Below are 26,528 nucleotides of genomic sequence, written 5' to 3' on the forward strand. Positions count from 1 at the left end.
TAAATAAAATGTTAGCTATGAAATTAGTCTTAGCAAGACAAAGAGGTCAGCCATTTTATCAAAATAATTTAATAAAAAACATAATTTCTGTCAGTGTCATTTCTAGCACAGAATTCTATTAAACACAATACAGAATATTAATAGATAAATATCCTATGATGCATGTACATGCACTGTTCGCAGACACATTTTTAAAATTAGTGAGAGTGTTAAAAGTGCTCAAAGTTGAATAAACACACATATATACAGTAGGTGTTTCTTCTACTGACTTTATTGAAAACTATATAATCTGTATTACAATATCAGAGGAAAATGTAACTGAAAAATTACATGAATTTCAGAATGTCTCTATTTTTCTTTAATGACATAAAATAAAATAAAAATAGTGAATAAATGCTTTATATAAGTAAATTAATATTATTTTTCCTATTTATTTTATATCACATTCCTTTGTTTTACAATTTTAATTTCCAGGTTAAGCCTATTCATTTTATTAAGAGACAAGAAACATCTGGCAATATATATATATATATATATATATATATATATTATTGTTTGTGTACCTGAGACGGATAGTAAGATATGAGGAACTCATATGCAACCACAAAGAAAATGTTAAATGACCAACTCAAATAACAGATCATCAAATAAATAGAACTGAAAAATGGCAAACACAATTAAACTTTGCAATTATTTCTGAAATGCTACAGTATCTTAACTTTATTTTTTCATCATAATGAAAAAGGACATCAAAATTTAATCACAAAAAAATTAATCACTCATTTATAACCTAGTGAATGATTTAGCCAACAAAATATAATACTAATTACAGATTATTCAAGAGTTAGTGCAAAAAAAAGCTTTTTATTAAGAAATAGCAATTAATACTTTAAAGTCACTTATCGTTTCCAGCATTTATTACAGATTTATTTTTTATCTATACACATACTAGCCAGACATCCTTCTGAAATATCAAACACATATCATGGATAATGCTGTTACAGCCTTTCATATCTCATTCCCATTAGTCCTCCTGAACTGGAGGTCATACTGCAAGAGTATATCACCTGTGTAGAACACAGTCACACAGTTTTGGGTTTATTCGTTATCCATTTTGGTCTGTTTGCAAAGCCAGCCTGGCGTCAGCGCGCTGTTGCCCTTATCTGAAGGGGAATTCCTTCTTCATTCATCTGTGGATTGGCTGCAAGGGTAGATGTTACATAATCAATCAATAGTGAAACTACCAGTTTGAAAATGAAAATTCTGTCACCCTCATGTTACAAACCCATGTGATTTCCATATCATGAAAATGAATGTGGACTGAAGCCATCAAACTTCAAAATGACAAAAAGCACCATTAGAGAACAAAGTAGTCCATTTGACTGGAGCAGATTTCAATTATGGTCTGTTCCTCACAGAAAGCTCTTGAATGACCACTAAAGACTTAAAAATTAGTGCACAATACAATAATTTTATGGTTCTTTTCTCTCATTTTGGAGCTTAAAAGCCCCAGCCCTCATTTACTTTAATCATATGGACAATTCATCTTTTTTCTTCCACTTGAGAATGTTTTTACGGAATAGAAACAAAAGTAACAAGTAAATGATGATAGAAATTTCGTTATCGGGCAAAAAATAATTTAAATCAAGCTTAACATACCTTGTTGCCAACTGTTAGACGTGAGGTCGGCATGTTCTCTGTATCCCTTCCTGAGTATTCCTGGCAAACATTTCAAGGGCCAAAATGAACAGTTTTTACTGCCAGCATTACTATCTGCAACATAAAGAGCCATTGAGAACATTAAAAGCTTTCTTTCTTTCACCTTGAGGGCTCCATGCATGATAATTCCTTAATCATGTGATTAGGATTCACCCCAGAATTGTGACATATATCCAACTGAACAAACAAACATGCATGCAAGAACTAGAGATTGACCAATGTTGATTTTTTTTTACAACCAATACAAATAATTTTTTATATTTACAAGTCCGACAACCGATATGCAAAATAATTGTTTTATTTATGCCTTTTTGCACAATGTTAACTAAAAGAATTCATTAGACTACAACAATAAAAACATAAAAGCATTAGACTATGAATAATTTAATTATATTAATACAAGTGACACCAGTGTTGGGTAAGTTACTCAAAAGTAATCCACTGCAAATCACTAATTACCTCTAAAGAAAATTGCTAACCAATTACTTTACTCATTACTTCATTAAAAAATAATCCCATTACTAATTACTTGTTAATGGTGCTGAACTCCCGGTGTGAACAGAATTTTTTTTTACACTCGTCAAATTATTTTTTTATTTTTTTACATCTTGACCTATTTGATTTACAAAAGAGCCTCCAATGACAGCAAAAACATGCGATGACAGTAAGTCCTCACTTTCTTTGAGATGCTATTGTGACTGCTAAATCAAAATTTTACTTCTTTCATAAAAACAATTTCATTAATGTTCCACATAGCCTTCCTTATCTGCCGTTTTCATGGGCGTGGATTATGATAATTGTAAATGAACGTGCACACGCCCCCCATTTACAAATGTTTGGAATTCACTAACATACACACGTTTTACTAACAAATCTGGGGAGTATACGAAGTGTTTGTAAATCTGGCGGAAAGTTTTCGGGAAGGTCCATTTAATGTGCAAATTACTCAGAATTTACTCAAATATTTACGAAAGTTTCATGAATGAGGCCCAATGTCTTTATTTCCTCCTGTACACATTTAGCAGTACACATTTCTTCTTTACTACAACTATAGGGGTAGGACGCCCTTCAGCAGTTACAAGCTGTGTTTCCATCCAAATGTTTCACATTCTTAAGCACATTTCAAAAAACGTGACTAAAGAAAATGCAATTCATTGCTCATTCCATCCACTGATGGAGCAGCTTAATGACCTTGCTTCGAGAAAAACTTGTATTTGCAGTATTGGAGCAATTGTACATCATTTTATTAAATGCTGCCAGGAGACGCTGCAGAATAAGTGTAATATTGTATCTAATGAGGGATGACATAGCTGCTATGCCCATAAGCCACCAGCCTCCATATCCCTGGGAATGCCTGCGCTCAAAACTGTTCTTGCGGATTGCAAGGACCCATTTTAACGACCAGCTGTGGTTTAAACACTTCTGAATGTCAATGTTGTAAGGAGCGGAAACATATGCACAAATGGTCAAAACTAGTTTTAATCCAGATTAATCGTATACTTATTCATAATTAATCGTGATTAATCACAGATTTTAAAAGTGCAGAAATGTAATTCTATACAGTATATACTTTTCTTTTCAAAATGCATTTATTCCCTTCTTAAGAAAACAAAACAATATGTAACAATAACATTTTATCAACATTTTTCCAACAAAGCCTTCCACAGTATAAAGATAGAAATGCACTAAAATAGCACCAATTCATGTTAACATTAAACATTTCCCAAAGTCTAACAGGGAGTTTGACTAATTGAAATAACTTGTCCCCATAGGTTGTGTATTCATTGCAATGGGCATTAAATCACTTAAACACTCATGCTCCACAATATTAATCACATGGCAATCAAATCAAATCAAATCACTTTTATTGTCACACAAACATATACACAAGTGCAATAGTGTGTGAAATTCTTGGGTGCAGTTCCGAGCAACATAGTCATCGTGACAGTGATGAGACATATACCAATTTACAATAAATATCAGATTTACACAACACAATTTAAAATCTAATATACACATAATTACACATAACACAATATACAAATAATAACATACAATGTACAGTACACAATACACACAATATAGAACACACATTATACAATAAAAATAGTATATATAGTATATATAAAATGTACAGTAGGTTGTATTGTACTGTATTGACATTCAGGCTGTTGATAGTAAGTTGCCAGTGTGTTGTTAAGAGAGAATATAATTTATGACAGTCCGGTGTGAGATATAAGATTAATAAAGTGCAGTGCTGATGTATTTTGATCGTGAGAGATCAAGAGTTCAAAAATCTGATTGCTTGGGGGAAGAAGCTCTCATGTAGTCAGCTGGTGCGGGTCCTGATGCTGCGATACCGCCTGCCTGATGGTAGCAGTGAGAACAGCCCATGGCCCGGGTGGCTGGAGTCTCTGATGATCCTCCGAGCTTTTTTCACACACCACCTGATATATATGTCCTGGAGGGAGGGAAGCTCACCTCCGATGATGTGTCTGGCATTTTGCACCACCCTTTGCAGGGCTTTGCGGTTGTGGGCGGTGCTATTGCCGTACCAGGCGGAGATGCAGCCAGTCAGGATGCTCTCTACAGTGCTGGTGTAGAACCGTGTGAGGATGTGGCGGTTCATTCCAAACTTCCTTAGCCGTCTCAGGAAGAAGAGGCGCTGATGAGCCTTCTTTACAACGACTTCAGTGTGGATGGGCCATGTGAGTTCCTCAGTGATGTGGATACCCAGGAACTTGAAGCTGCTGACTCTCTCCACTGGTGCTCCATTGATGGTGATGGGGCTGTGTTTTCTCTCTTTTCCTGAAGTCCACCACAAGCTCCTTTGTCTTACTGACGCTGAGGGAGAAGTTGTGCTCCTGACACCAGTGTGTCAGAGTGTGCACCTCCTCTCATTGTCAGTGATCAGACCTACCACCGTCGTATCATCAGCAAACTTAATGATGGCATTGGAGCTGTGTGTTGCCACACAGTCATGTGTGTACAGGGAATACAGGACTGGGCTGAGAACACAGCCCTGCGGGGCTCCAGAGTTGAGGGTCAGTGATGAGGAGATGTTGCTGCCCATTCTAACCACCTGGTGTCTGCTTGACAGGAAGTCCAGGATCCAGCTGCACAGTGAACTGTTTAAGCCAAGAGTTTCTCATCAAGCTTGGAGGGCACTATGGTGTTGAATGCTGAGCTGTAGCCTACAAACAACATTCTCACATAAGTGTTCTTTTTTTCCAGGTGGGAGAGAGCAGTGTGTATTGCAGATGCAATGGCATCATCAGTGGAGCGGTTGTTGCGGTAAGCAAACTGCAATGGGTCCAGTGATGGAGGCAGCACAGAGCAGATGTAATCTCTGATTAGTCTCTCAAAGCATTTTCTGATGATGGGGGTCAGAGCAACAGGACGCCAGTCATTTAAGCAAGTGATTTTGGATTGCTTTGGAACAGGCACAATGGTGGACGTTTTAAATCATGTGGGGACTACAGACAAAGAGAGGGAAAGGTTGAAAATGTCCGTAAAAACACCAGCCAGTTGGTTCACGCACGCTCTGATGACGCAGCCCGGAATGCCGTCTGGACCCGCGGCTTTGCAGATATTCACCCGTCGGAAGGATAGGGTTACATCCGCTACAGAGATGGAGAGTGAACTAACCTCTGTAGCTGTGAGCTCTCTCCACGAGGGCGGTGTTATTTCCCTCGAAACGAGCATAAAAATTATTTAGCTCATCTGGGAGAGAGGCAACGGTGTTCACGGTGGAGTTTTTATTCACTTTAAAGTCCGTGATGATGTTAATTCCCTGCCACATGCTTACAGAGTTGGTGGTGTTAAACTGTCCTTCAATCTTGTTCCTGTACTGACGTTTTGCTGTTTTTCGGAGGGCATAACTGGCTTGTTTATGCACCTCCGCGTTCCCGGAATTAAAAGCGGAGGTCCGCGCATCAAGTGCCGTGCAAACATCGCTATTAATCCAAGGTTTCTGGTTGGGGTAGATCCGTATTGTTTTGCTTGGAACAACGTCCTCTATGCACTTTCTGATGAAACACGTTACGCTATCAGCGTAAAGCTCGATGTCCTCATCAGAGGCGGACCAGAACATCTCCCAATCCGCGTGATCAAAACAGTCTTGTAGCGTAGAGTCTGATTGGTCCGACCAGCACTGGATCGTTCTGAGGGTAGGTGTTCCTGTTTCAGTTTCTGCCTGTAAGCGGGCAAAGCAGAATGGAAGAGTGGTCCGATTTGCCAAATGGTGGGCGGGATTTGTAGCCATCCCGAAAGGGAGAGTAGCAATGGTCCAAAACCCGGTCCCCTCGTGTGTTAAAACTAATGTGTTGGTGGTATTTTGGTGCGACTGATTTGAGATTGGCTTTGTTAAAGTCCCCGGTCACAGTTAACGCGGCCTCAGGGTGCGCGGTTTCCTGCTTGCTTATAATCCCATACAGTTCCTTGAGTGCCCGGTCTGTGTCGGCTTGTGGCGGGATGTACACAGCTGTGGCTGACTGCAGACTGTGGCTATCCACTTTGCCACAGCAATTGTGAAATCGCATTCATGATTTGTGTCAGGGCATCAATGCCATCATCAAGCACCGCTTTGAACTCCACTTCAAAGCAGTGCTGCAGACGTCTTTGTTCTGCTTTTAGCGCTGATACTGCCCACATAACAATACTTCATCCGAATTGACATTTTTGTGATAGTTAAGACTAATGTGCTTCTGTAGCTGACTCCAACCAGTGTTCAGAAATCACAGATGAATGAATAAAATGAATAAAATAAGATGAATAAAATGTAATAATCTAATGTCAAATTGCAAAATTAATACGTTAAACATTTTAAATTAACCGCATGTGTTAACGCATTAATTTTGACAGCTCTACTCAAAACGTCATCATTTTGCAAATAAACCGTTTCCATCACCTTAGTGCACATTTTGACTTGAATTGATTGCAAAACTCTAGAAAATCCACCTGTGCCTAGCGCGTAAACTTAAGAGAATACTGAGTTTATGCACATATAAAGCATTTCCATTCAGTTTTTCGTAAAGGTGCATTCAGTAGTTTGAATCTAATTTAAAACGTTTTACAAATTAATGAATTAATTGTGTTTTTGTGAAGTGTGATCCGAATGGTGTACACTCACATGAGATGAAGACTGTACTCATAATAGTTTTCTATAAATAGTGTTTTATTATACATGGTGCAAGTCACCCCTTTCAATGTGTTTCATCATGATGAAATCACGAAATCACGCGGTGTTTCACTAAACGTCAAAGAAGAGAATCTTGGCACTTATTGGCTACCGCCTATGTAGATACGCTCGGCTATGCTTATGTAGCACACAGTGTTGTTTGGTGATGCGAAGAGTGAAAAGAACACAATGGAACATACTTATTCATCATGCTTTAGCAGCAGAGACAACAGGAGATCCAGTAGCTGTACTGCTGAAGAAGTGAAAAAAGTCTGATGTAAGAAGACAGAAAGACCATTCAAGGCAAAAAACTAGAGTAAACATCGGTACGGCACCTATGTCTTCATTCGTTTAGTGCAAAGTAGCTTGGCACAGCAACTGTTTTGGATTTTGTGTAAACCATGACGTTGGTTGCTTGGAAACAAAACGAGTTCATCAAATACATTATTCATGGACAAGCTAAATTTGATAATCAAAAACAATTCTTTTTTTTTTTTCTCCCCAATTTGTAATGCCCAATTCCCAATGCGTTTAAGTCCTTGTGGTAGCGTAGTGACTCGCCTCAATCCGGGTGGCGGAGGATGAATCTCAGTTGCCTCCACGTCTGAGACCGTCAATCCATGGATCTTATAACGTGGCTTGTTGAGTGCGTTCCTGCGGAGACATAGCACATGTGGAGGCTTCACGCTATTCTCCGCGGCATCCACGCACAACTCACCACGTGCCCCACAGAGGGCGAGAACCACATTATAGCGACCACGAAGAGGTTACCCAATGTGACTCTACCCTCCCTAGCAACCAAGCCAACCTGGCTGGAATCACTCAGCATGCCCTGGATTCGAACTCATGACTCCAGGGGTGGTAGTCCATCAAAAACAATTCTAATCTTTTCTTTACCTTGACATTATGTATCGCTAGATAATGAGGTTCATTTTATGCTGTTTTCTAATCAAGGTAATAACTGTCTTTAGAAATAACGTGAAACGTGGACAGTCTCAAAAGATGACTGACTTAAGGACAATAATAATCTGTCCTTAAGAGTAGAAGCATGTTCACTTGATTTCTGGCATTTGTATTTAGGTAGAGCAATTATATTATAGTAGTAATAATAACTTTAGAAATTACCTCAAACTCTGACATTTTCCAGATGCAAATGATATTCCAGAGCTGGAGGGGGCAGCATAGATAATCATGCTGATCCATGTTGATAGATGGCAGAACAGTGTCTAACACCATCGTCGTATCGATACTTCAAGTACACGAAGAACAGTAATGCTAACACTAACTAGAGAACAACTGAATCCCTCTTTAAGTGCAATTTTAAAATTAACATAAAAATAGTTGGATGGAAACCCAACAATGGAAATGCAAACAGATGTACATATGAACATAATTCATGTTTTAAATTCCACACACACACACACACACACAAAAAAAATACTATTTTAGGAATGTGTAACCCAAAAAGTGTCCTTAACAGTAATTAACCCAATTCAAAGTAATTGTAATCTGATTGCAAGATTTTAAAATTTTATGAGTAACACTACTTTGACTTTAAAAGTAATTAGATTGCAGTAACTAGTTACTGTGTAATTAGACTACACCCAACACTGGGTATTACTTGGATTGTTATTATCCCCACTGAGCAGTTAAAACCTCAAATACTGTTTTTCAGAGCCTACTAAATACTAAAACGTAATATATAATATGTTTTTACTATGAGCTGCACATCTGCAGCCAATATAGCAGCAAAATCCCTTTATGAAAATCAAACACCAGCGCTCTACTTCTCACACAAAACAATTTTTTTTAGACATATTTAATTTGCCAACGGTTAATTTTTCCTTTTTTTTCCCTCTGTCTGCTTAGCTAGTCAAAATGCTGCGTCTTATCACAGAGAGATGATGATTACTGATGAAAACAAAGTATGTGCAGGCTTGGGGAGTAACAAAATACTTGTAACAGCGTTACGTAATCAGGATACAAAAATTGTGTAACTGTAATCTGTTACAGTTACATAAAAACCCAACGTATTCAGATTACAGTTACATTTGGTAAAAATGACTAGCAGGGATTACTAGCAGGATTAAAATTTTTAATTAATAAAAAAAGAAAAAAAAGATAGTCCTGACATAATATTTTAAAGACCACTGCTTGCTTTTCTTATTATAAATGTATTGTTAAGAACAGTTCAAAAGTATGGGTGAGGAGAAATACAGGCAAATGTAACATTTTAAATCTCCTAAAAAGTAGGAATAAGTAAATCAAGACACTAAAAAGGTATAATCTATTTCGATCTATTCTTTAAAACAAGATTTTCTTTCCTTATTTATTTTTATTATTATTTTTTTTTTGTCATTAAAATCCTCCTTAAACATAAACAGAATCACACATAAATGTTAGCAGGTGATGTTTGACTGTGGATCATGTGCAAGCAGAGGACAGACACTGAAGGCACTGCATTAATAATAATGATGATGATGAAGATAGCCTGTGATATACAGTTGTGCTCAAAAGTTTGCATACCCTGGTTTGCAATTGTGAAAGCTTGGCATTTATTTTGAAAATATGACTGATCATGCAAAAAAACTGTCTTTTATTTAAGGATAGTGATCATATGAAGCCATTTATTATCACATAGTTGTTTGGCTTCTTTTTAAATCATAATGATATCAGAAATCACCCAAATGGCCCTGATCACCTTTTCATACCCTTGAATGTTTGGCCTTGTTACAGACACACAAGGTGTCACACACAGGTTTAAATGGCAATTAAAGGTTAATTTCCCACACCAGTGGCTCTTTAAATTGCAATTAGTGTCTGTGTATAAATAGTCAATGAGTTTGTTAGCTCTCACGTGGATGCACTGAGCAGGCTAGATACTGAGCCATGGGGAGCAGAAAAGAACTGTCAAAAGACCTGCGTAACAAGGTAATGGAACTTTATAAAGATGGAAAAGGATATATAAAGCCTTGAAAATGCCAGTCAGTACTGTTCAATCACTTATTAAGAAGTGGAAAATTTGGGGATCTCTTGATAGCAAGCCAAGGTCAGGTAGACCAAGAAAGATTTCAGCCACAACTGCCAGAAGAATTGTTCGGAATACAAAGAAAAACCCACAGGTAACCTCGGGAGAAATATAGGCTGCTCTGGAAAAAGACGGTGTGGTTGTTTCAAGGAGCACAATACGACGATACTTCAACAAAAATGAGCTGCATGGTCGAGTTGCCAGAAAGAAGCCTTTACTGCACCAATGCCACAAAACAGCCCGGTTACAATATGGCCGATAACACCTTGACACGCCTCAAAGCTTCTGGCACACTGTAATTTGGAGTGACGAGACCAAAATAGAGCTTTATGGTCACAACCATAAGTGCTATGTTTGGAAAGGGGTCAACAAGGCCTATAGTGAAAAGGATACCATCCCCACTGTGAAGCATGGTGGTGGCTCACTGATGTTTTGGGGGTGTGTGAGCTCTAAAGACATGGGGAATCTTGTGAAAATTGATGGCAAGATGAATGCAGCATGTTATCAGAAAATACTGGCAGACAGTTTGCATTCTTCTGCACGAAAGCTGCACATGGGACACTCTTGGACTTTCCAGCATGACAATGACCCTAAGCACAAGGCCAAGTTGACCCTCCAGTGGTTACAGCAGAAAAAGGTGAAGGTTCTGGAGTGGCCATCACAGTCTCCTGACCTTAATATCATCAAGCCACTCTGGGGAGATCTCAAAAGTGCAGTTCATGCAAGACAACCAAAGACTTTGCATAACCTGGAGGCATTCTGCCAAGACGAATGGGCAGCTATACCACCTGCAAGAATTTGGGGCCTCATAGACAACTATTACAAAAGACTGCACGCTGTCATTGATGCTAAAGGGGGCAATACACAGTATTAAGAACTAAGGGTATGCAGACTTTTGAACAGGGGTAATTTCATTTTTTTTTCTTTGTTGCCATGTTTTGTTTTATGATTGTGTCATTCTGTTATAACCTACAGTTGAATATGAATCCATAAGAAATAAAAGAAATGTGTTTTGCCTGCTCACTCATGTTTTCTTTAAAAATGGTACATATATTACCAATTCTACAAGGGTATGCATACTTTTGAGCACAACTGTACCTACGGTAGTTGTAAGTTAATGAATGGTCAGTGCCAGTTAGTATACATGCTAACTTCAATACATGGCAGAATTTAACTTTGTAGTGTTTTTGAATCTGAGGTATATCCTGTCAGATTTTTTAATGTTAACCAATTCAGTGCATTATTCTCATTTGCTTAATGAGAAAATAAACCATTTTCTGTAACAGATAGAGGACACACCTGATTTGGTAAAAAATGCTGAGTTGTACATTTTAACATATTCTGTTTTCCTAATAAGGAGGCACTGTCCCGGTTTTTTGGTTTAATCTTATATATAATAATAGCTACATTACTCAAACAGTTTTGTTTGTTTACATTCAGAAGGCATGATTTTAAAGTCTTTGAGAACATATTGCTTTTCTCTTGACTTTATTCACATATGTGACCTTGAGGCAATCAAAAAGTAACAAAGTATTATTTTCATAACGAGGTAACTGGATTACGTTACTTATTACATTTTACTGAGTAATCAGTATTTGTAATGGATTACATTTTCAAAGTAACCCTCCCAACCCTGAGTATATGTTAATGTAATGACAGGACTTTTGCATGAGTGGATGTCCTAAAAGCTGTGGCTACTTACAGTGACCAAATTAAGTATCATTAAAAGTGAAAGTGTCAAATAACAGGACGGTTACTGAGACTAAGCTAGTAGTATTTAGCTGGCCATGTGATTCTAACAAGGCAGCCCCCATGTGCGAACCCCCTCCATGTAGAATAAAACAGCTTTTATAATGTTACTGATATGACAGGAGTCATCATTTTAATGTGAGCGGTCGTGATTTCCTACATATATTGCAAAATTACAATTCATGACTGTAGAAGTTAAACTTTTTTAATGAGGAAAAAATGACTGAGTGCACCTTTAAAGCTGAAGTGTGTAAACAGGGCCGCAACTCCCAAGGAGGCCCCTTCTGCAGCATCCGCCACCCTATTCTCACCTGTTGACATTCACTGGAGAAGCAAATGTAAAGGCATTGAATGTACCATTGAGCCACTGTGTTTACACTTGTCAGCGAAATCAACCCATGAATGGGTTTACTTGTTTCTAAATATTAAGCTGTGATAAGACAGAGCATTTAAACTTCGAAAAATGTTATCAGCCTTAAGCAGAAAAGTAAGTATCGGTTTAAAACATCGGTAAAACCGATCATGGGGCAATCTCTAACAAAAACATTAATCAAATAAACTTCCACAAACCTAGTGAGATGCCTTAAAAGACATCACTTTTTGACATCAAAGTGGAATGTGCCAGTGTTGCCCAAAAAGCATGTCTAGGTAGGCAGCTCACTAGGTTTTAGTACAGTCAGTATTTAAAAACGCAGTAATAGACTGAGCATCTCTAACCTACAGACATCGCAGACTTCACAGTTCTACAGGCATTCCTTTTGATCTCCTGCAGCACTTTTGGGGAATCTGTGACGTATCTGCCGGTCCATATGGCTTGTTGGGGGTGATTAATAAACACTGATCGCAGCGATCGATCCAGTAACTCCAGTGACTCGCAGATTTCCGATCGATCGCAGTCAGTTTGAATGAGTCCCAGCAGAGCCGGACGGAACACGTTTCTCTTGATCCGAGCCCTCACATCCTTCATGATCTCCCTCAAACACACATAATTCTCTTTATTACAAACATAATCATGTCTGAAGATAAACATGACCATGGAGCATTTAATAGCTCTCTGTTGCCCTCTGATGTTTCTGCTTGACATCACGGTTTTATTCTTGAGCGGGTCGGTTTTCTCACCATCGGCAGGTATTGATGAATTTTGTTCTGATAGATCACAATGTTGTTGATCAGGAATGCACTCGTCTGTGACTTTCCCAGCTGTTTGAATTTTGATCTCGCCGTTGCTGTTGCCAACAGAGCCAGTGATTTCTTCATATCTACCATCATGAAACATATCGGCGATAAAGTCCTGTAACACGACGGTGTTTTCATCAGGTCCGCTCAAAGCGCTGACTAAATGAATGTTGCTTTTTCCACCGATTTGATGTAGAATTTGCTGGAATTGATCAACACGCTCGCTCTCTGAAGCCATTACCAAGGCAATTCCTTTACCAGACGCCCGTTTTATTTCTTTAGGATACGATAAATATGAATATGACTTTAAAAGCCACAAAAGTTGTTTGAAAAAAACTTATTTGAGACTATTTTCTGCGAAGGAGTTTCTGAGAAAATTTCAGAATGAAGGTGGAAGCGGGGAGTTTCCTCGGATTGGCCGTAAGCATATGTATGGGCGGAGTTTATTTAGACAAGCTCGCCCGTGAAGGTGGAGAGGCAGAAGGGGGGAGTTTCCTGTGATTGGCCAAACATATGTGTGGGTGGAGTTTATTTAGACATGATCGATAGCTCGCCATTAAGGTGGAAGCGTGGAATTTACTTTGATTGGGCAAGCACATGTGGGGGCAGGGTTTATTTACACCTGATTGACAAGAAGATTAATCCCATTATTGAGCAAGACCATTTATTAAATAATACTTTCGTTAAAAACGTTATATATAAATTCTATATAAAGCTCTCAAAATAGATGAAATACATAAAAAGTGATTTATATTAAAAGAGTTCTCTTCTGAACAATAGATAAAAGATTAGCTTTTTAATTAATGATAAACTGACGTTTTGGGTAAACATTCCCCCTGACCTTTAAACAGTCCTGATTCAAGTGGCTGTGCTTTAAATAGGATTATTATGACCTACAAATGTTCAAAGAATTTCTTATTTACTGCAGAGGCATCATGCCCATTCAGATTTTTGAGCCAAGTGGAATTTGAATGGATTTGTTGGGCTTTTTAAAAAAAAATGTTTTAAAGAATTTGTTTCTTTGATCATTAAACTCTATGGGCCCGCCGGCAGGGAGCGCTATATCGCGAAACATTTTTACGCTTAAAATGTTGAAGCCTCCATATACAGTAGTCTTCAAGCATTGACCAATAGGAAGTTGCTTATTTTGGTAGTGACCTCTGAGTGGGCAGTGCCTTGTACACAACTAAACTGAATAGACACAATAGACAAGGATATCAGTTTAGCGGTGAGTTTCTTTTCAACTTCACTCTGCCAGAGTAAAGGGAAGCATTAAAAAGAGGCTGTTTGGCACTTATTTTTGGCTGAATTCACATGCACTCAACATCCGCCCACGGCATCTTCATCCACCTATATTTCAGATCTGTATATTGAATGTGATGGAATGTGATAGAGAAAAAAATATTGTTTTTTTCTAGTGCTTTCTGCCTAATGGAATAAAAAGAGACTTTTCAAAGTGAGTTTGAGTGAACAGAACCAGAATTACATGTTTACAAAGTCAGGACAAAAAAAAAAACAACAAAAAAAATTCTGTTTATCATAAGATTATAAACATATACAATATTATTTATGAATAATTGAAGCCTGTTTTTATTTGGGGGGTTCTCTGAAAAAGAGAAATTTTTTTTGCAATTAGTCCACAGTGTGTGTGAATGGTGAGCTTTTAAATTTGAGTGTGAAAAATTGCAGGCGGCAGCCCAAAAATGCACCAGAGCACACATAACCCTAACCTGACACTGGTTCCCCCTAAAAAAAATAAATAAAAAAAATGCATGACGCATGCCCATGTTAACTGTTTAATGGTCATACCCCAAATGTCAAAATTATTGTATCAGTTAACCTTATACAATAAACACAAATGCGACACACTCACAAATGTATAATAATGAAATAATTGTAATAGTTTAAAGCAGCATTTCTAAAACAATGGGGTGTGACCATGCGACCCAAATTGGATCTCATAGCCATACATGTTGGGTCGCGATGTAGCCTATTTTAATAAATGTGCAATTATTTCCTTAGCAAAAGTAAATGAAATTACTAAGAGCATATGCGCTCTGTTTAGTGTACTCTTCCATGCTGTTGTGCTGGTGTTTTGCTTCAGCAGGACCACCAGCGATATTAACATCAGAAAAAACAATATAGCTGCACACAAACCAGAGCACATGTCAAAATCAATTAGCTTTAATCAGTAAGTGAGATGCTAGCTTCAATATAATGTTATCAGAATAATTTTGGACCGTTGCCAGTTCAGGGTTACCCGGCATGGCGCCAAATATAGAAACCAAGCGATCAACAGAATGTCCCGTCACAGCTGCTTAGGACAAAAGAAAAGTTAACTTTTATTGTGTGTTATTTGGCGCCTGAGTAGGACACGGTGTGACTGTAGCTACCATCAGCCCCATCTCTCTTTTTGATTGAGGATTCCGGTTCAAACAAAAAAGCTTGGCATAGAAATGCATCTATTTTTCAACTACAAACTCTTCAGGCATGTTTTGTAAGTTCTGTTCTCTGGTTTGTGTGCAGTTGTGTTTTCTGTTGTTAATATCGCTGGTGGTCCTGTTGAAGCGAAACAAAGTGAGTTTTCGCTTAAACGCCCCACCTCGTGAGTGGCAGCGTAACTACTGTTGCTCTTGTGCAAGGAGCTCTAAAGCTTGCGTGCAGACTCATGAACGCACCCAGGATATCAACAGTCGGTCAAGAGTTTTGCTTAATAATACGTTAGATTTCGGTTTGTTTCTCACCAAACTTTATTGTATTACTTCAGAACAAGACATGAGTTGCATACCATAATTTATTAGACTTCTAAATTATACTTTTGTGTCCTTTTGAAGATTGAAGAGGTGGTCACCATAAACTGCCACTGTATGACATCACTGAGCAAATTTATTTTTCACAATTTCTACCTTTGTGTTAAGAAAACATAAGAAAGTCATATGGGGTTATAACAACACAGGGGTGAGTAAACTGAATTGTCAATGACTGAATTTTCATTTTTGGGTAAACTATCCCTTTAATAAACACTGTAAATTGGAACTGAGGACTAGAGATGCAAATTAGCATGTGTTATAATCTCCATGTACAATGCATCTTTTTCTGGCTGAAATTGGGGCAAAATTGTTTGGTGTGGTGGAAATGATGCCACAACTGGAAAATGTTTTTTTTTTTTTTTTTTTTTGGGATTTTTCCCCTTTTTCTCCCAATTCCCAATGTGCTTTTAAGTCCTCGTGGTCGCGTAGTGATTCGCCTCAGTCCGGGTGGCGAGGACGAATCCCAGTTACCTCCACGTCTGAGACCGTCAATACTATGGAAAGCCAAGAGGGTCAGAATTCACGTGTTTTGTATCGCCGTATTAAGCTTTGAAACGCTGTTTTCTAAACGCCGCAAGGCATTAAGTAAACGGCGTTAGGCGTTACATAAACGCCGTACGCAGTCACGCGTTAAGTTAACATGCGTTATTTTAGCGCCTCACGTAACTTCATTAGCGCATTCATTTGCTTATGTACATAACTCCTCCTCTATCACGTTTGAAGGATCTACAGCAAGTCGGATGATTCAAATCATAAACGGCAAAGATTTATTTTGTTTCACTGTGCAAACGCACATTAAATGACTGCACCTGACTTTTGTTGACAGATAATCCAGGACCTGATGTCCTTCTGTCATCACTTAATAGGTAATGATTTTGTCTCCGCTGTCCAAAACTGTTTATTCAACTACTCACACAGAATTTTACTCAGGGTTTGAGTTCAGGTTTAACAGCTAGGTGACTAACTAAGCTGGCTGTTGGTTTTCACAAATTTTGCAAGCTAACTAAAATAGCAAATTGTAGTGATTACAAACTCCTGAAAAGTTGTATGTGTTGCAAGTACTGGAAAAGCATTGATGTACTCATTCTCATAACTATTTTTTACATTTTCAGAATTGAAACCATGCACAGGAGTCTGGAGTGGGTAAGGGGGAGGCTTATAAATGTTCAGGCTGCAGATTAAATAATCCATGGGATAACAGAGTTTACTCAGATGGTTCAGAATATAGACAGGAGAACACATGAAGAAAAATGACATCACACTGAAATGAAACTCATTCAAAGATTAAAATAAAAAAGCTTTCTTGTTGAGTTTGTTCTGAATAGTAATTATTGAGACAATCATAATATCATTCAAAAATCATATAGTTCATGGAATAATTGTTTAGTTTGCTTTGCTACTTACTCAATAGTCTAAAACAAAGCATAGCAGAATAACATTTCTTGAAAGTGCCCAAAGTTATATTTTGATGATATTTTAGATTGCATGTACATATTGTACTAGTAACAAGAACCATTATTCCACGTTTGACCACTAGATGGCAATGAGCAGCCGCATTTCGTGTGCACTCACTGAATAGCTACTAAAGGCTTGACCACCGTAAAGCCTGTCTGAAAATACTTATTTACTTCATGCAGGTCTAATATATATTTTTTGTAAAAACATTTGATATTACCCATAAAAGTAATAGTTTAATAATATTGGTTTATTCACATACTCATTTAGTCAGTAGGGTTTGTATGTCATATTTTCAGGCATTATGTTCGGCGTTTCCCGCAGAAGTGCTCACTGTCAGATGTGAGTGTTAGCTGCTGTATGTTAGCAGTTGAGCTCGAGCTCTGCACACTGTTTCGTTGAGAGTAAAATACGTTTATTATCGTTATTGTTTGGCTATTTGCGCTATTGTGCAGGAGGAGATCCGTTGACGGTCAAACACAGACTCAATCATGATTACTTCAGCCGGTGAGTGAATGTGAATGAATGAGGGATGCTGGGTTTGATTTAGCTGAGTCACACAGCTAACAGCTAACCCAGCTCGTGAGGTTAAAGTGCTTTTCTACACAGTAAACTTTTACTTTTTAAATTCCATATGCTTAGTGTAAATATATTTACACTACTTTTGTACTTAAACTAGGAATTAGTGTCATTTCTCATGGCATTGACTTTTACTCTGTAGGTTTGATGGTTTGTTTACATCACCAACTGCAAGAAATTCTGCCTCTTGAATCTCTCATGATGTGTTTTTAAGCCCCTCATCGAATATATATACCCTTCTAAAAGCCTTGGAAGAATTTGTGATGAGTAAACATTAGCAATATAACCTACATACAGCTAGATAGATGATATATAAAAAAGATAGAAAGCTAGGTAATCCAATGTAAATGGTAGAGTTGGGTCTGGCCTTTCTTGAACTGTATGTTCTGATGGTGTCTTTGTTGATTTTAGCTGGTATCATTTCTCTCCTGGATGAAGACGAGCCGCAGCTCAAGGTACAGCTCTTTAACTCTGTTATGAATTACATGAATATCTACTATTATATTTATAGGTTACTAACCACCTTCGTTTTCTTTTAAAGGAGTTTGCTCTACACAAACTGAATTCCATCGTCAATGACTTCTGGGCTGAGATTTCAGAGTCTGTAGATAAAATGTAAGTACCTTATTATGCTTCAGTGTGAAAATTTCACCTGAATGTTTTAGCCTTTTATGATGCTAATAACTTTAAAGGACTTAGTCTATAAAATGAACATGTTTTTCTTTTATTATTCTTCTAATAATGTGTTTTCCTGTCAGTGAGGTGCTGTATGAGGATGAAACGTTTCGTAGCAGAGAGTTTGCTGCACTGGTGGCCTCTAAAGTATTTTACCACCTCGGAGCATTTGAGGAGTCTTTAAACTATGCGCTTGGGGCTGGAGATCTCTTCAACGTCAACGATGATTCGGAATATGTGGAGACAATTATTGGTTAGTGGTAGTCTGACTCTGAATTTATTACATTTGAATATGTCTAGGTCTTTGTGATTTGATGATATATACAGAGTATTTGAAGAAATGTATCAACTGGTAGAGATTTTGCTAAAATTTACACCGTAGTACATCTGTTGGACAATAAAAAAATTGAAAAATGAATTAAAAAAAAATACTGACACAAAGCAGAATCCTATAGCTTACTCTACAGACAGATTCTCTGTAGACTGGAGCAATTTTGTTTTTGAATCTTTGTTACATGTTATAACTGTATTGTTATAGTGATATAAGATTTAATTTATACAGTGAAACCCAAATGTCACATGTTGTCCATTTGCCACTCAGCCAAGTGTATTGATCATTACACGAAGCTCAGTGTGGAGAATGCCGAGCTGCCGGAGGACGAAGAGAAAAAGAGCATTGATCCTCGTTTGGAGGGAATTGTGAACAAGATGTTCCAGCGCTGCCTGGGAGATCACAAGTACAAACAAGCCATCGGCATCGCATTGGAGACCAGACGCCTGGACATCTTTGAGAAAACCATCCTGGAATCAGTACGTTGCTATTACTATATAGTTTGACTTTAGAAAGGTTCCAGAATCATTATTTTTACACATAGTCTATTTCTAAAATCAGTTGACTTCAGCGCCCCTCTTTGCATTATATGCCAATGGTGTTAGTCCAGAAATAAAAAAAACAAACTTTTTTGTGTTTTTCCAAAGTTGGAGTGCCAATAACTCCAGAAGTATTAAAGATATCTTAAAGATATGTGTTTCTGAAGTTAATGGTATGAAGCTAGTTTTTCTTGTCCAACAAATCAATGCTGTAAAGTATAATGTTGAAACTAGAAATGTACCTTTATTTAATCACATAAAAACAATGATGCCAAAATCTCAATTTTCGCGAGTCCAAACATTAAGAATAAGTGATACATATGGCTCTTCATTTAGATAAATATTTATACAATCATGAGCCAAAACATTATGACCACTCACATGTGAAGCGAATAACGTTGATCATCCCCGATCAAGGCCACATGTCAAGGGGCAACGAAGGCTATCCCGTCTGGTCAGAAGGTTTACTGTGGCACAACTCACAGAACATTTTAGTGATGTTTATGGGAGGAATGTCGCAACACACAGTACATCACACCCTGCTGTGTATGGGGCTGCGTAGCCGCAGACCGGTCAGAGTGTCCATGATGACTACTGTCCAGTGGGCACGCGAGTGTCGAAACTGGACCTTGGAGCAGTGGAAGAAGTTTGCCTGGTCCGATGAGTGCCATTTTCTTTTACATCATGTAGACAGCCGTGTACGTGTGTGCCGTTTACCTGGGGAAGTGATGGCACCAGGATGCACTGTGTGAAGCTCTGGGCAGTGTTTTGCTGGGGAAAAACTTGGTCCGGCCATTCATGTGGATGTCGATTTGACACGTGCCACCTACCTGAACATCGTTGCAGACCAGGTACACCCCTTCATGGAAATGGTATTCCCTGATGACAGTGGCCTCTTTCAGCAGGATAATGCACACTGCAAAAAAATTTCACGAATGGTTTGAGGAACATGATGAAGTGTTCAAGGCGTTGCCCTGGCCTCCAAAACCCCCAGATCTCAATCTGATTAAGCATCTATGGGATGTGCTGGACCAACAAGAATCTGCTGCTAATGTCGTGTTGCCAGATAACACAGGACACCTTCAGGGGTCTTGTAGAGTCCATGCCTCGACAGGTCGGTGTTGTTTTGGCGGCACACGGAGTACCAACAGCATATTAGGCAGGTGGTCATAATGTTTTGGCTAATCTGTGTATCTAGTTTTTGGATATCATAAATGTACACCTGTAAAGCTCTGGAATGCATAATTTAGTGGTTCAAGCACCAACAATGCTGAAGCAATACTATATTTGTACTGATTTTTACTCTAAACTTAAAAGAAATATATATACTTTTATATTGATACTTTTATCAAAGTATAAAACAAATTCACACAATAAAAAATTTCAGCCTGGGGAGTTCCTAAAATTTGGTTGATTTGACATGGAATAACCAAATGTCAGGGTTTCTTGCACAAAAACACAGTCACAATGTCATGTTTTTCATGATATTGACCCCTTTAAACTTTTGTTTTTCCACAGAAGGACATTAGTGGTTTGCTAGCCTACAGCCTGAAGATCTGCATGTCCCTCATGCAGAACAAGAAGTTCCGTAATGAAGTTCTCCGAGTTCTTGTCAAGCTCTACATGAACCTGGAAAAGCCTGACTTTATCAACGTTTGCCAGGTTACCTGTCCAGCTTTATCTGTCCTTCTTCTTTATTCTGCCATATTTTTGGAAGTTCCTCTGTAAAGTCTCTTTTTTAAAAAAAATTTGTGTAGTGTCTGATTTTCCTGGATGACCCTCAAGCGGTGAGTGATATACTGGAGAAGCTGGTGAAGGAGGATAACCTCCTGATGGCCTATCAGATCTGTTTTGACTTATATGAGAGCGCCAGTCAACAGTTCCTCTCCTCAGTCATTCAGAACCTTAGGACTGTCGGCACGCCCATCCCAGCCGTACCTGGTTCTACCAACACCGGCACTGTGCCCACACAAGAGAAAGACAGGTGAGAGACACACAGCATGTTTTTAGTGCTATGTTGATATTGTTTATTATGTCTGATGAACCAGATCTGTGCACAGTATTTTATTAAAAGGATAATTCTGACTTTAAATTCTGATTGGATGAACCACTTTAAAGCTGTTGGAATATAGTCGATATAGAGTGTATAAACACCTCAATCAGCCCTATCAAACTGTATTCTATTAATGTGCTTGCTTGGAAACTGTTAACATACATGTCTTTTGCGGTGGATTATTATATATATTTTTTTTAATAAATCAAATACAATTTATTGAGCATTGAATCTCACAAAGCCTGTGAAGAACGTTCTGAATCAAGGGCAAATACATTCTTTCCACCAAAATAAATGCTTCAGATGGAGTAAATACGACAGAAATATATGACTAGGCCTGTTGCGTAAAACAAATCTAATCCTCAAAAAAAGTCTATAATAATAATTCAGTATTATATAATGATAATAAACTTGATGGGGTCCAACAACAATAATTCACTATTCAACTGGTTTCAAAAAAGTGAGGGAAGTTGTAGTTTTTGCACACCCTATTCAATCACAAAAAATGTTGTCGTAAAAATTTATCTTGGTAAATAATAATTTTTCATTATCAAATAATGCTTTTTTTTTTTTTTACTTTGTATTGTTGTATATTGGTGCATTTAAAGGAATTATTACATTGTAATGAACTTGCGTTCATTTAGTAAAAACTGTGGAAAACATACCTTATTAATTTTTAACTAGATTTTCACTGTTTGTACTAAACATTATGAATATACATTGTAATTGCTTAATGTTTTATTGTAGCTGACCAAATACAGAATTATCAAGATATATATTGAATATTGTCATTAGGCTGAAAAATTATATTTGTAACCATATTGCCCTAATTTCACCCTATTTTTTGGACCATTAAAATATATATTTTGCATTTAGACAATTTTCTTGTAAACTAAGCATATATTCCTCTCAAATAATGCAAAATATCTCATTCTCATTACTGTGATGTTAAAAAATAAAAATATTAATACAATTGTATAGCATTTTTTCATCATGGTAGTATTTGTTGTGCTGCCTTAATGCAGATTTTACTTTTAAAAACTCTGGATTGCAACATTTGGATTCCTTACAAGGATAAGAATTTAGTTTTTTGGGGCGAGGGGTGCTTAAAAGTCATTCTTTATTAAAAATTTTATTTCTAAATTTTCCCTCTTGATTTTGTAATTAGGGCCCAAACACTGAAAGAGCGGAGGCCCTATTGTTCTTCTAAGGATTATTATTAGGGTCCAAGCACTGAAAGCATGGAGGACATATTGTTCTTCTAAGGATTCTTCTTTTCAAGGTTTTTGGTAATTTTGGGGTACTTGTATGCGTGAAAACTCTTGAAATTTTGCACACACATCAGAGTCGTCGGCCATTAGGGCTGGGCAAAGTTGCATGAGGGGCTCTGTAGCGCCACCTAGAAGATGGGCAGGTTCGGGGGCTCTGTAGCACATCCCTTTTGAGCTACCGTCACCAAACTTTGTACACACATAGATCTCATCAAGCCAGACAACTTTTGCGCTGACAGACAGAAGCTCTGCCCAACAGGAAGTCGGATATTTTGGATTGTTTGAAAAATGCATGCTCTGGAATTTGAAATACTCCTAGGGATTTCATGTTACAGGTACCAAATGTGGGCGACATCATGCCAAGACATTGATGTTAAATTGTGAACAAATTTTTTATATATCGAATGATGTTGCCATGGCGACATGATAAAGTAACATCAAAAAATGGGAAAAAGGAAGTGTCTCATATCTTCTGCGTGCATTGTGTGATTTACATAAAAATGTAGCCAAATGTTTGGCCTTGCGGGCTGATCACATTGACGTGACTATTGTGGGTCACAGTCGTAGCGCCACCAACTGGCGGAAGAAAGTGTGGCACTTTTAACAGACTTTGAAATATCCCTCTTATGTTTACCTGAATTGCTTCAAAAATTTTTAGAATTATTTCAAGACAGTGCAGATATAAAATTCTGAAAGGATTCTTGATATCTTAAACAGTGTTGCCATGCAATGCATTAATGTCATTATTCCTTTTTATGTATATTCACATGTTTTTGAGGTACTTGGCATGCTTGAATTATCATGATATTTTGCACACATATCAGAGTTGTCGGCCCTTAGGCCTGGGCAAAAGTTAATACATGGGTATGGCTGGGGAGCTCTGTAGTGTCACCTTTTGACAAAAGTGGTGGGGTCAGTTTCTTCTATGGTCACCAAACTTGCTACATATATTGTTCTCATCAAGCCGGACAACTTTCAAAATTACAGTCATTAGCTCTGCCCAACAGGAAGTTGTCCATTTTGGATTGAATGTGCATTTTTTGAAAATTGCAGTCCCTTAACTTTTGAATACTCCTCCTAGGGGTTTCATGTGACTGGCACCAAACAATATTATGCCAAGACATTGAAGATGATAAATTGTGAACAGATTTTTGATATATTGAATGGTGTTGCCAATAATAAATTAAGGGCAAAAATGTGAAACAGGAAGTTCCTTATATCTTCTGTGCGCATTGTATGATTTTGATGAAAATTCAGCTGTATGTTTGGTAATGGGGGCTGATCACATTTATGTGGCTATTATGGGTTACGGTCATAGCACCACCAGCTGGCACCAGGAAGTATGGCAGTTTTATCAGACTTTGAACTAGCCCTCTTGTGTTTATATGAATTGCTTCAAAAGTCTTTAGAATAGTGTCAAGACACTGCTGATGTAATATTGTAAAGGGATATTTGATATCTTAAATACTGTTGCCATGGCAATTTATTGTGCAAGTGAAAGCAGTTTTTAAAATAAAAAAGCTATAAAAGTCTGTTTATTGTTATGAAAATGTATTGCACAAACTTTTTATTTTTTATGTAAATAAAATATAATAAATATATGAACTGAAATGTAAAAACACTAGAAAATCAAAGCCATATGTCTAACCCAGTTCTGAGTGGCAATTAACATGTTCAGACACAGTACCAGAAATGTCCAATTGAGGACAGCCAAGCTCCATTGTTGAATGATTCCCAAATTACCACTTCTCAGTCCCTCCAGGATTTTGCGGGTCGTGTCTAGCAGGGATCCCTCTTTCGTATGTTATGTATAGTCTAAGTATGTGTAACTACATTCATCAGTTAACTATGTTACGACATATAAAGTTAAAGATCCGTTTACGATGGCTAGCAAAATAACATGCTCATGAACTGCTTTTAATTGTAAACAACATAAGCGTTAATTATACAGTATTAAGAAGATAGCAACATATGTTCCGCAGTGATGTACTTGAGGAATCAAGAATGGGTGGTGAGCGCTCCTCATTGCTGCGAGTTTTGCTGTTTGCACTCTCTTACAGTCCAATCCCATTGAAAAATGCAAACAAATGTGTCCCCACTCAAGATATACATCCACTGAGGTGTGGATGCAATCTTTGTTCATTAAAATATATAGTTTCATATGGACGGATTAGAACCTTTAACCTCTTATGCAATGAGCGAATTAATTACCTCTAGACCACCCAGTCAGACTCTTTTTACCAGCGCTGATTGATGTACTTCTCCACTGAATAACAATATCTCATGACCGACAGTAACACACATAGAGATAAAGTTATCAAAGTTATTATGTTAAATATTTATTTTAGAACTTTAATTGATCATCAAGAATGACTTTATCAAAGCAGACCTTTTAAAATAATCTTTTACTAGCGCTCATCGTTGCTGTGCGACTTCAAATGCCATGTATCATGAGCATGCTGTTATTTTTCTAGCCATCTTAAACTGATTTTTTACTTTGTCGTTCTTTTGATAAACAGTTAACTGATGAACGCAGTTACACATACTAATACTATACGTAACAGGCTGGGCATGTGCAAGACGTTGACAAAGAGGGATCCCTTCTAGACATGACCAATTTTGCGATCTTGCAAATTCAACAAATCTCCACATTATTTGCGGTAGCTTGCCATTTTTGTATAATTCCCGCAAATTTTCCACAAAAATTGTACGATACCTTAGGGACAAAGCTGAGCTTTAGCACGAAGCTATCTACGAGCCAAAAATGTGTGCCAGAATGTTTGTGAGGGGTTGTGTGTGTGTGGTTAGTACGAGAGAGAGAGAGAATTAAGTGACGGCCCCAAAGCCGATTTCGCGATCATGGGAGAGAAAGCAGCTGTTAGTTTATCACTCAGAGGCGCGGTGGACGGCTTGTAAACAGTACCGCGTTCTTTGATTCTTTAATGGATAAACTCAGTTTGCCGGTCTCACCCGCGATGGCGGAAATGCACAACAGCCCACTGTGGTTGGACCACAGTACAATATTTCCAAAATCTTCAAAAGATAATCCTATTCTACCATATCAAATGCCTTTTCTGCGTCAAGTGAGATGGCAGCGACTGGAGACTGATCATTCGCTACTGACCACATGATATTGATGAAATGCCTAATGTTATCAGAAGAGCTACGGTCCGAATAAACCCCACCTAATCTATATGTATAAGAGATGTCATAAATTAACTGGTTAGCCAAAATTTCTGACTAAATGTTTACATCAAAATGTTTGGATCTTTGTCCTTTTTAAGAATCAGACTGATCCCAGCTTGTGTCATGGTTGGGGGGAGCTTTCTGTTCTTTAATGATTCCGTATAAACTTCTAACAAAAGTGGAGCCAATTCCCTAGCATAAGATCTAAAAAAATTCAGTGGCAAAACCATCTGGCCCCGGAGACTTGCCTGTAGGTAAGCCCTTAATTACCTTGTCAAGCTCCTCTAAGGTTATCTCAGAATCAAGATAATTTTTTTGCTCAGTCGTCAATTTAGGGAGTTTTAATGGTTCCACAAATTTTCGAATATCTTCATCAGTAGACGAAGACATGGAACTATAAAGATCAAGAGAGAAAAACCCACCTCTGGTCTGTATACGTGTACAGCTGTTAGCCTGTTAGCCTCTTCTAACCAGCTAACTCACATTATTGTCAAACTACATATAAACCTACCACTGAGAAACGTCCTGTTCTCGTCATGCTTGCGATGGTGGTTCGAGTTGATCTTCCGTTGTATCACTATCGGACTCGGCTCAAATTGGTAAGGTAAAACATTTTTTCAGACGGAGCTGAAACTCGGATATGGTAGTGGTAAGTGGTAAGTTTATATGTAGTTTGACAATAACGTGAGTTAGCCGGTTAGCAGAGGCTAACAGCTAACAGGCTAACAGTGTGCAGTGGCTGTACACATATACAGACCAGAGGCGGGTTTTTTGTTAC

The 26,528-nt window shown here is 37.9% G+C and overlaps 2 protein-coding genes across 3 annotated transcripts in view; one reads left to right on the plus strand and one right to left on the minus strand.

Moving 5' to 3' along the window:
* Positions 1-264: 264 nt before the first annotated feature.
* Positions 265-13,247, minus strand: LOC127438282 (uncharacterized). 2 transcript variants are annotated; one of them, XR_007896707.1, is made up of 3 exons: positions 12,397-13,247; positions 1,660-1,773; positions 265-1,201 (listed from the first exon to the last, which is right to left on the minus strand). XR_007896707.1 is itself a non-coding variant. In XM_051693769.1 (3 exons), the coding sequence occupies exons 1-3, from the start codon at positions 13,087-13,089 to the stop codon at positions 1,143-1,145; spliced, it is 870 nt and encodes a 289-aa protein (XP_051549729.1). In that variant the 5' UTR covers positions 13,090-13,247; the 3' UTR covers positions 265-1,142. The 2 variants fall into 2 exon arrangements, 1 of the variants encoding a protein (XP_051549729.1); XM_051693769.1 differs by having other exon boundaries at positions 12,393-13,247.
* A 4,193-nt stretch (positions 13,248-17,440) lies between these two features.
* The window catches only part of psmd1 (proteasome 26S subunit, non-ATPase 1), a 99,272-nt gene continuing 90,184 nt past the window's right edge, over positions 17,441-26,528 (plus strand). The window contains exons 1-7 of the mRNA XM_051693699.1: positions 17,441-17,623; positions 18,107-18,150; positions 18,237-18,310; positions 18,454-18,623; positions 18,972-19,180; positions 20,759-20,902; positions 20,998-21,224. Of these exons, the coding sequence (XP_051549659.1) occupies positions 17,608-17,623; positions 18,107-18,150; positions 18,237-18,310; positions 18,454-18,623; positions 18,972-19,180; positions 20,759-20,902; positions 20,998-21,224 (884 nt within the window). The 5' untranslated portion in view covers positions 17,441-17,607. The remainder of the gene's footprint in view (positions 17,624-18,106; positions 18,151-18,236; positions 18,311-18,453; positions 18,624-18,971; positions 19,181-20,758; positions 20,903-20,997; positions 21,225-26,528) is intronic.

Source organism: Myxocyprinus asiaticus, chromosome 49 (assembly GCF_019703515.2).
Source record: "Myxocyprinus asiaticus isolate MX2 ecotype Aquarium Trade chromosome 49, UBuf_Myxa_2, whole genome shotgun sequence".
In the NCBI taxonomy this organism is placed as follows: Eukaryota; Metazoa; Chordata; class Actinopteri; order Cypriniformes; family Catostomidae; genus Myxocyprinus; species Myxocyprinus asiaticus.

Coding starts and splice junctions, on each gene's coding strand:
- LOC127438282 (XM_051693769.1), bottom strand. CDS start 13,089: ATGGCTTCAGAGAGCGAGCGTGTTGATCAATTCCAGCAAATTCTACAT. Junction 1,774..12,392: donor GAAGTCTGCGATGTCTGTAG/GTTAGAGATGCT, acceptor TTTATGTTGCAG/ATAGTAATGCTGGCAGTAAA. Junction 1,202..1,659: donor GTCTAACAGTTGGCAACAAG/GTATGTTAAGCT, acceptor CTACCCTTGCAG/CCAATCCACAGATGAATGAA.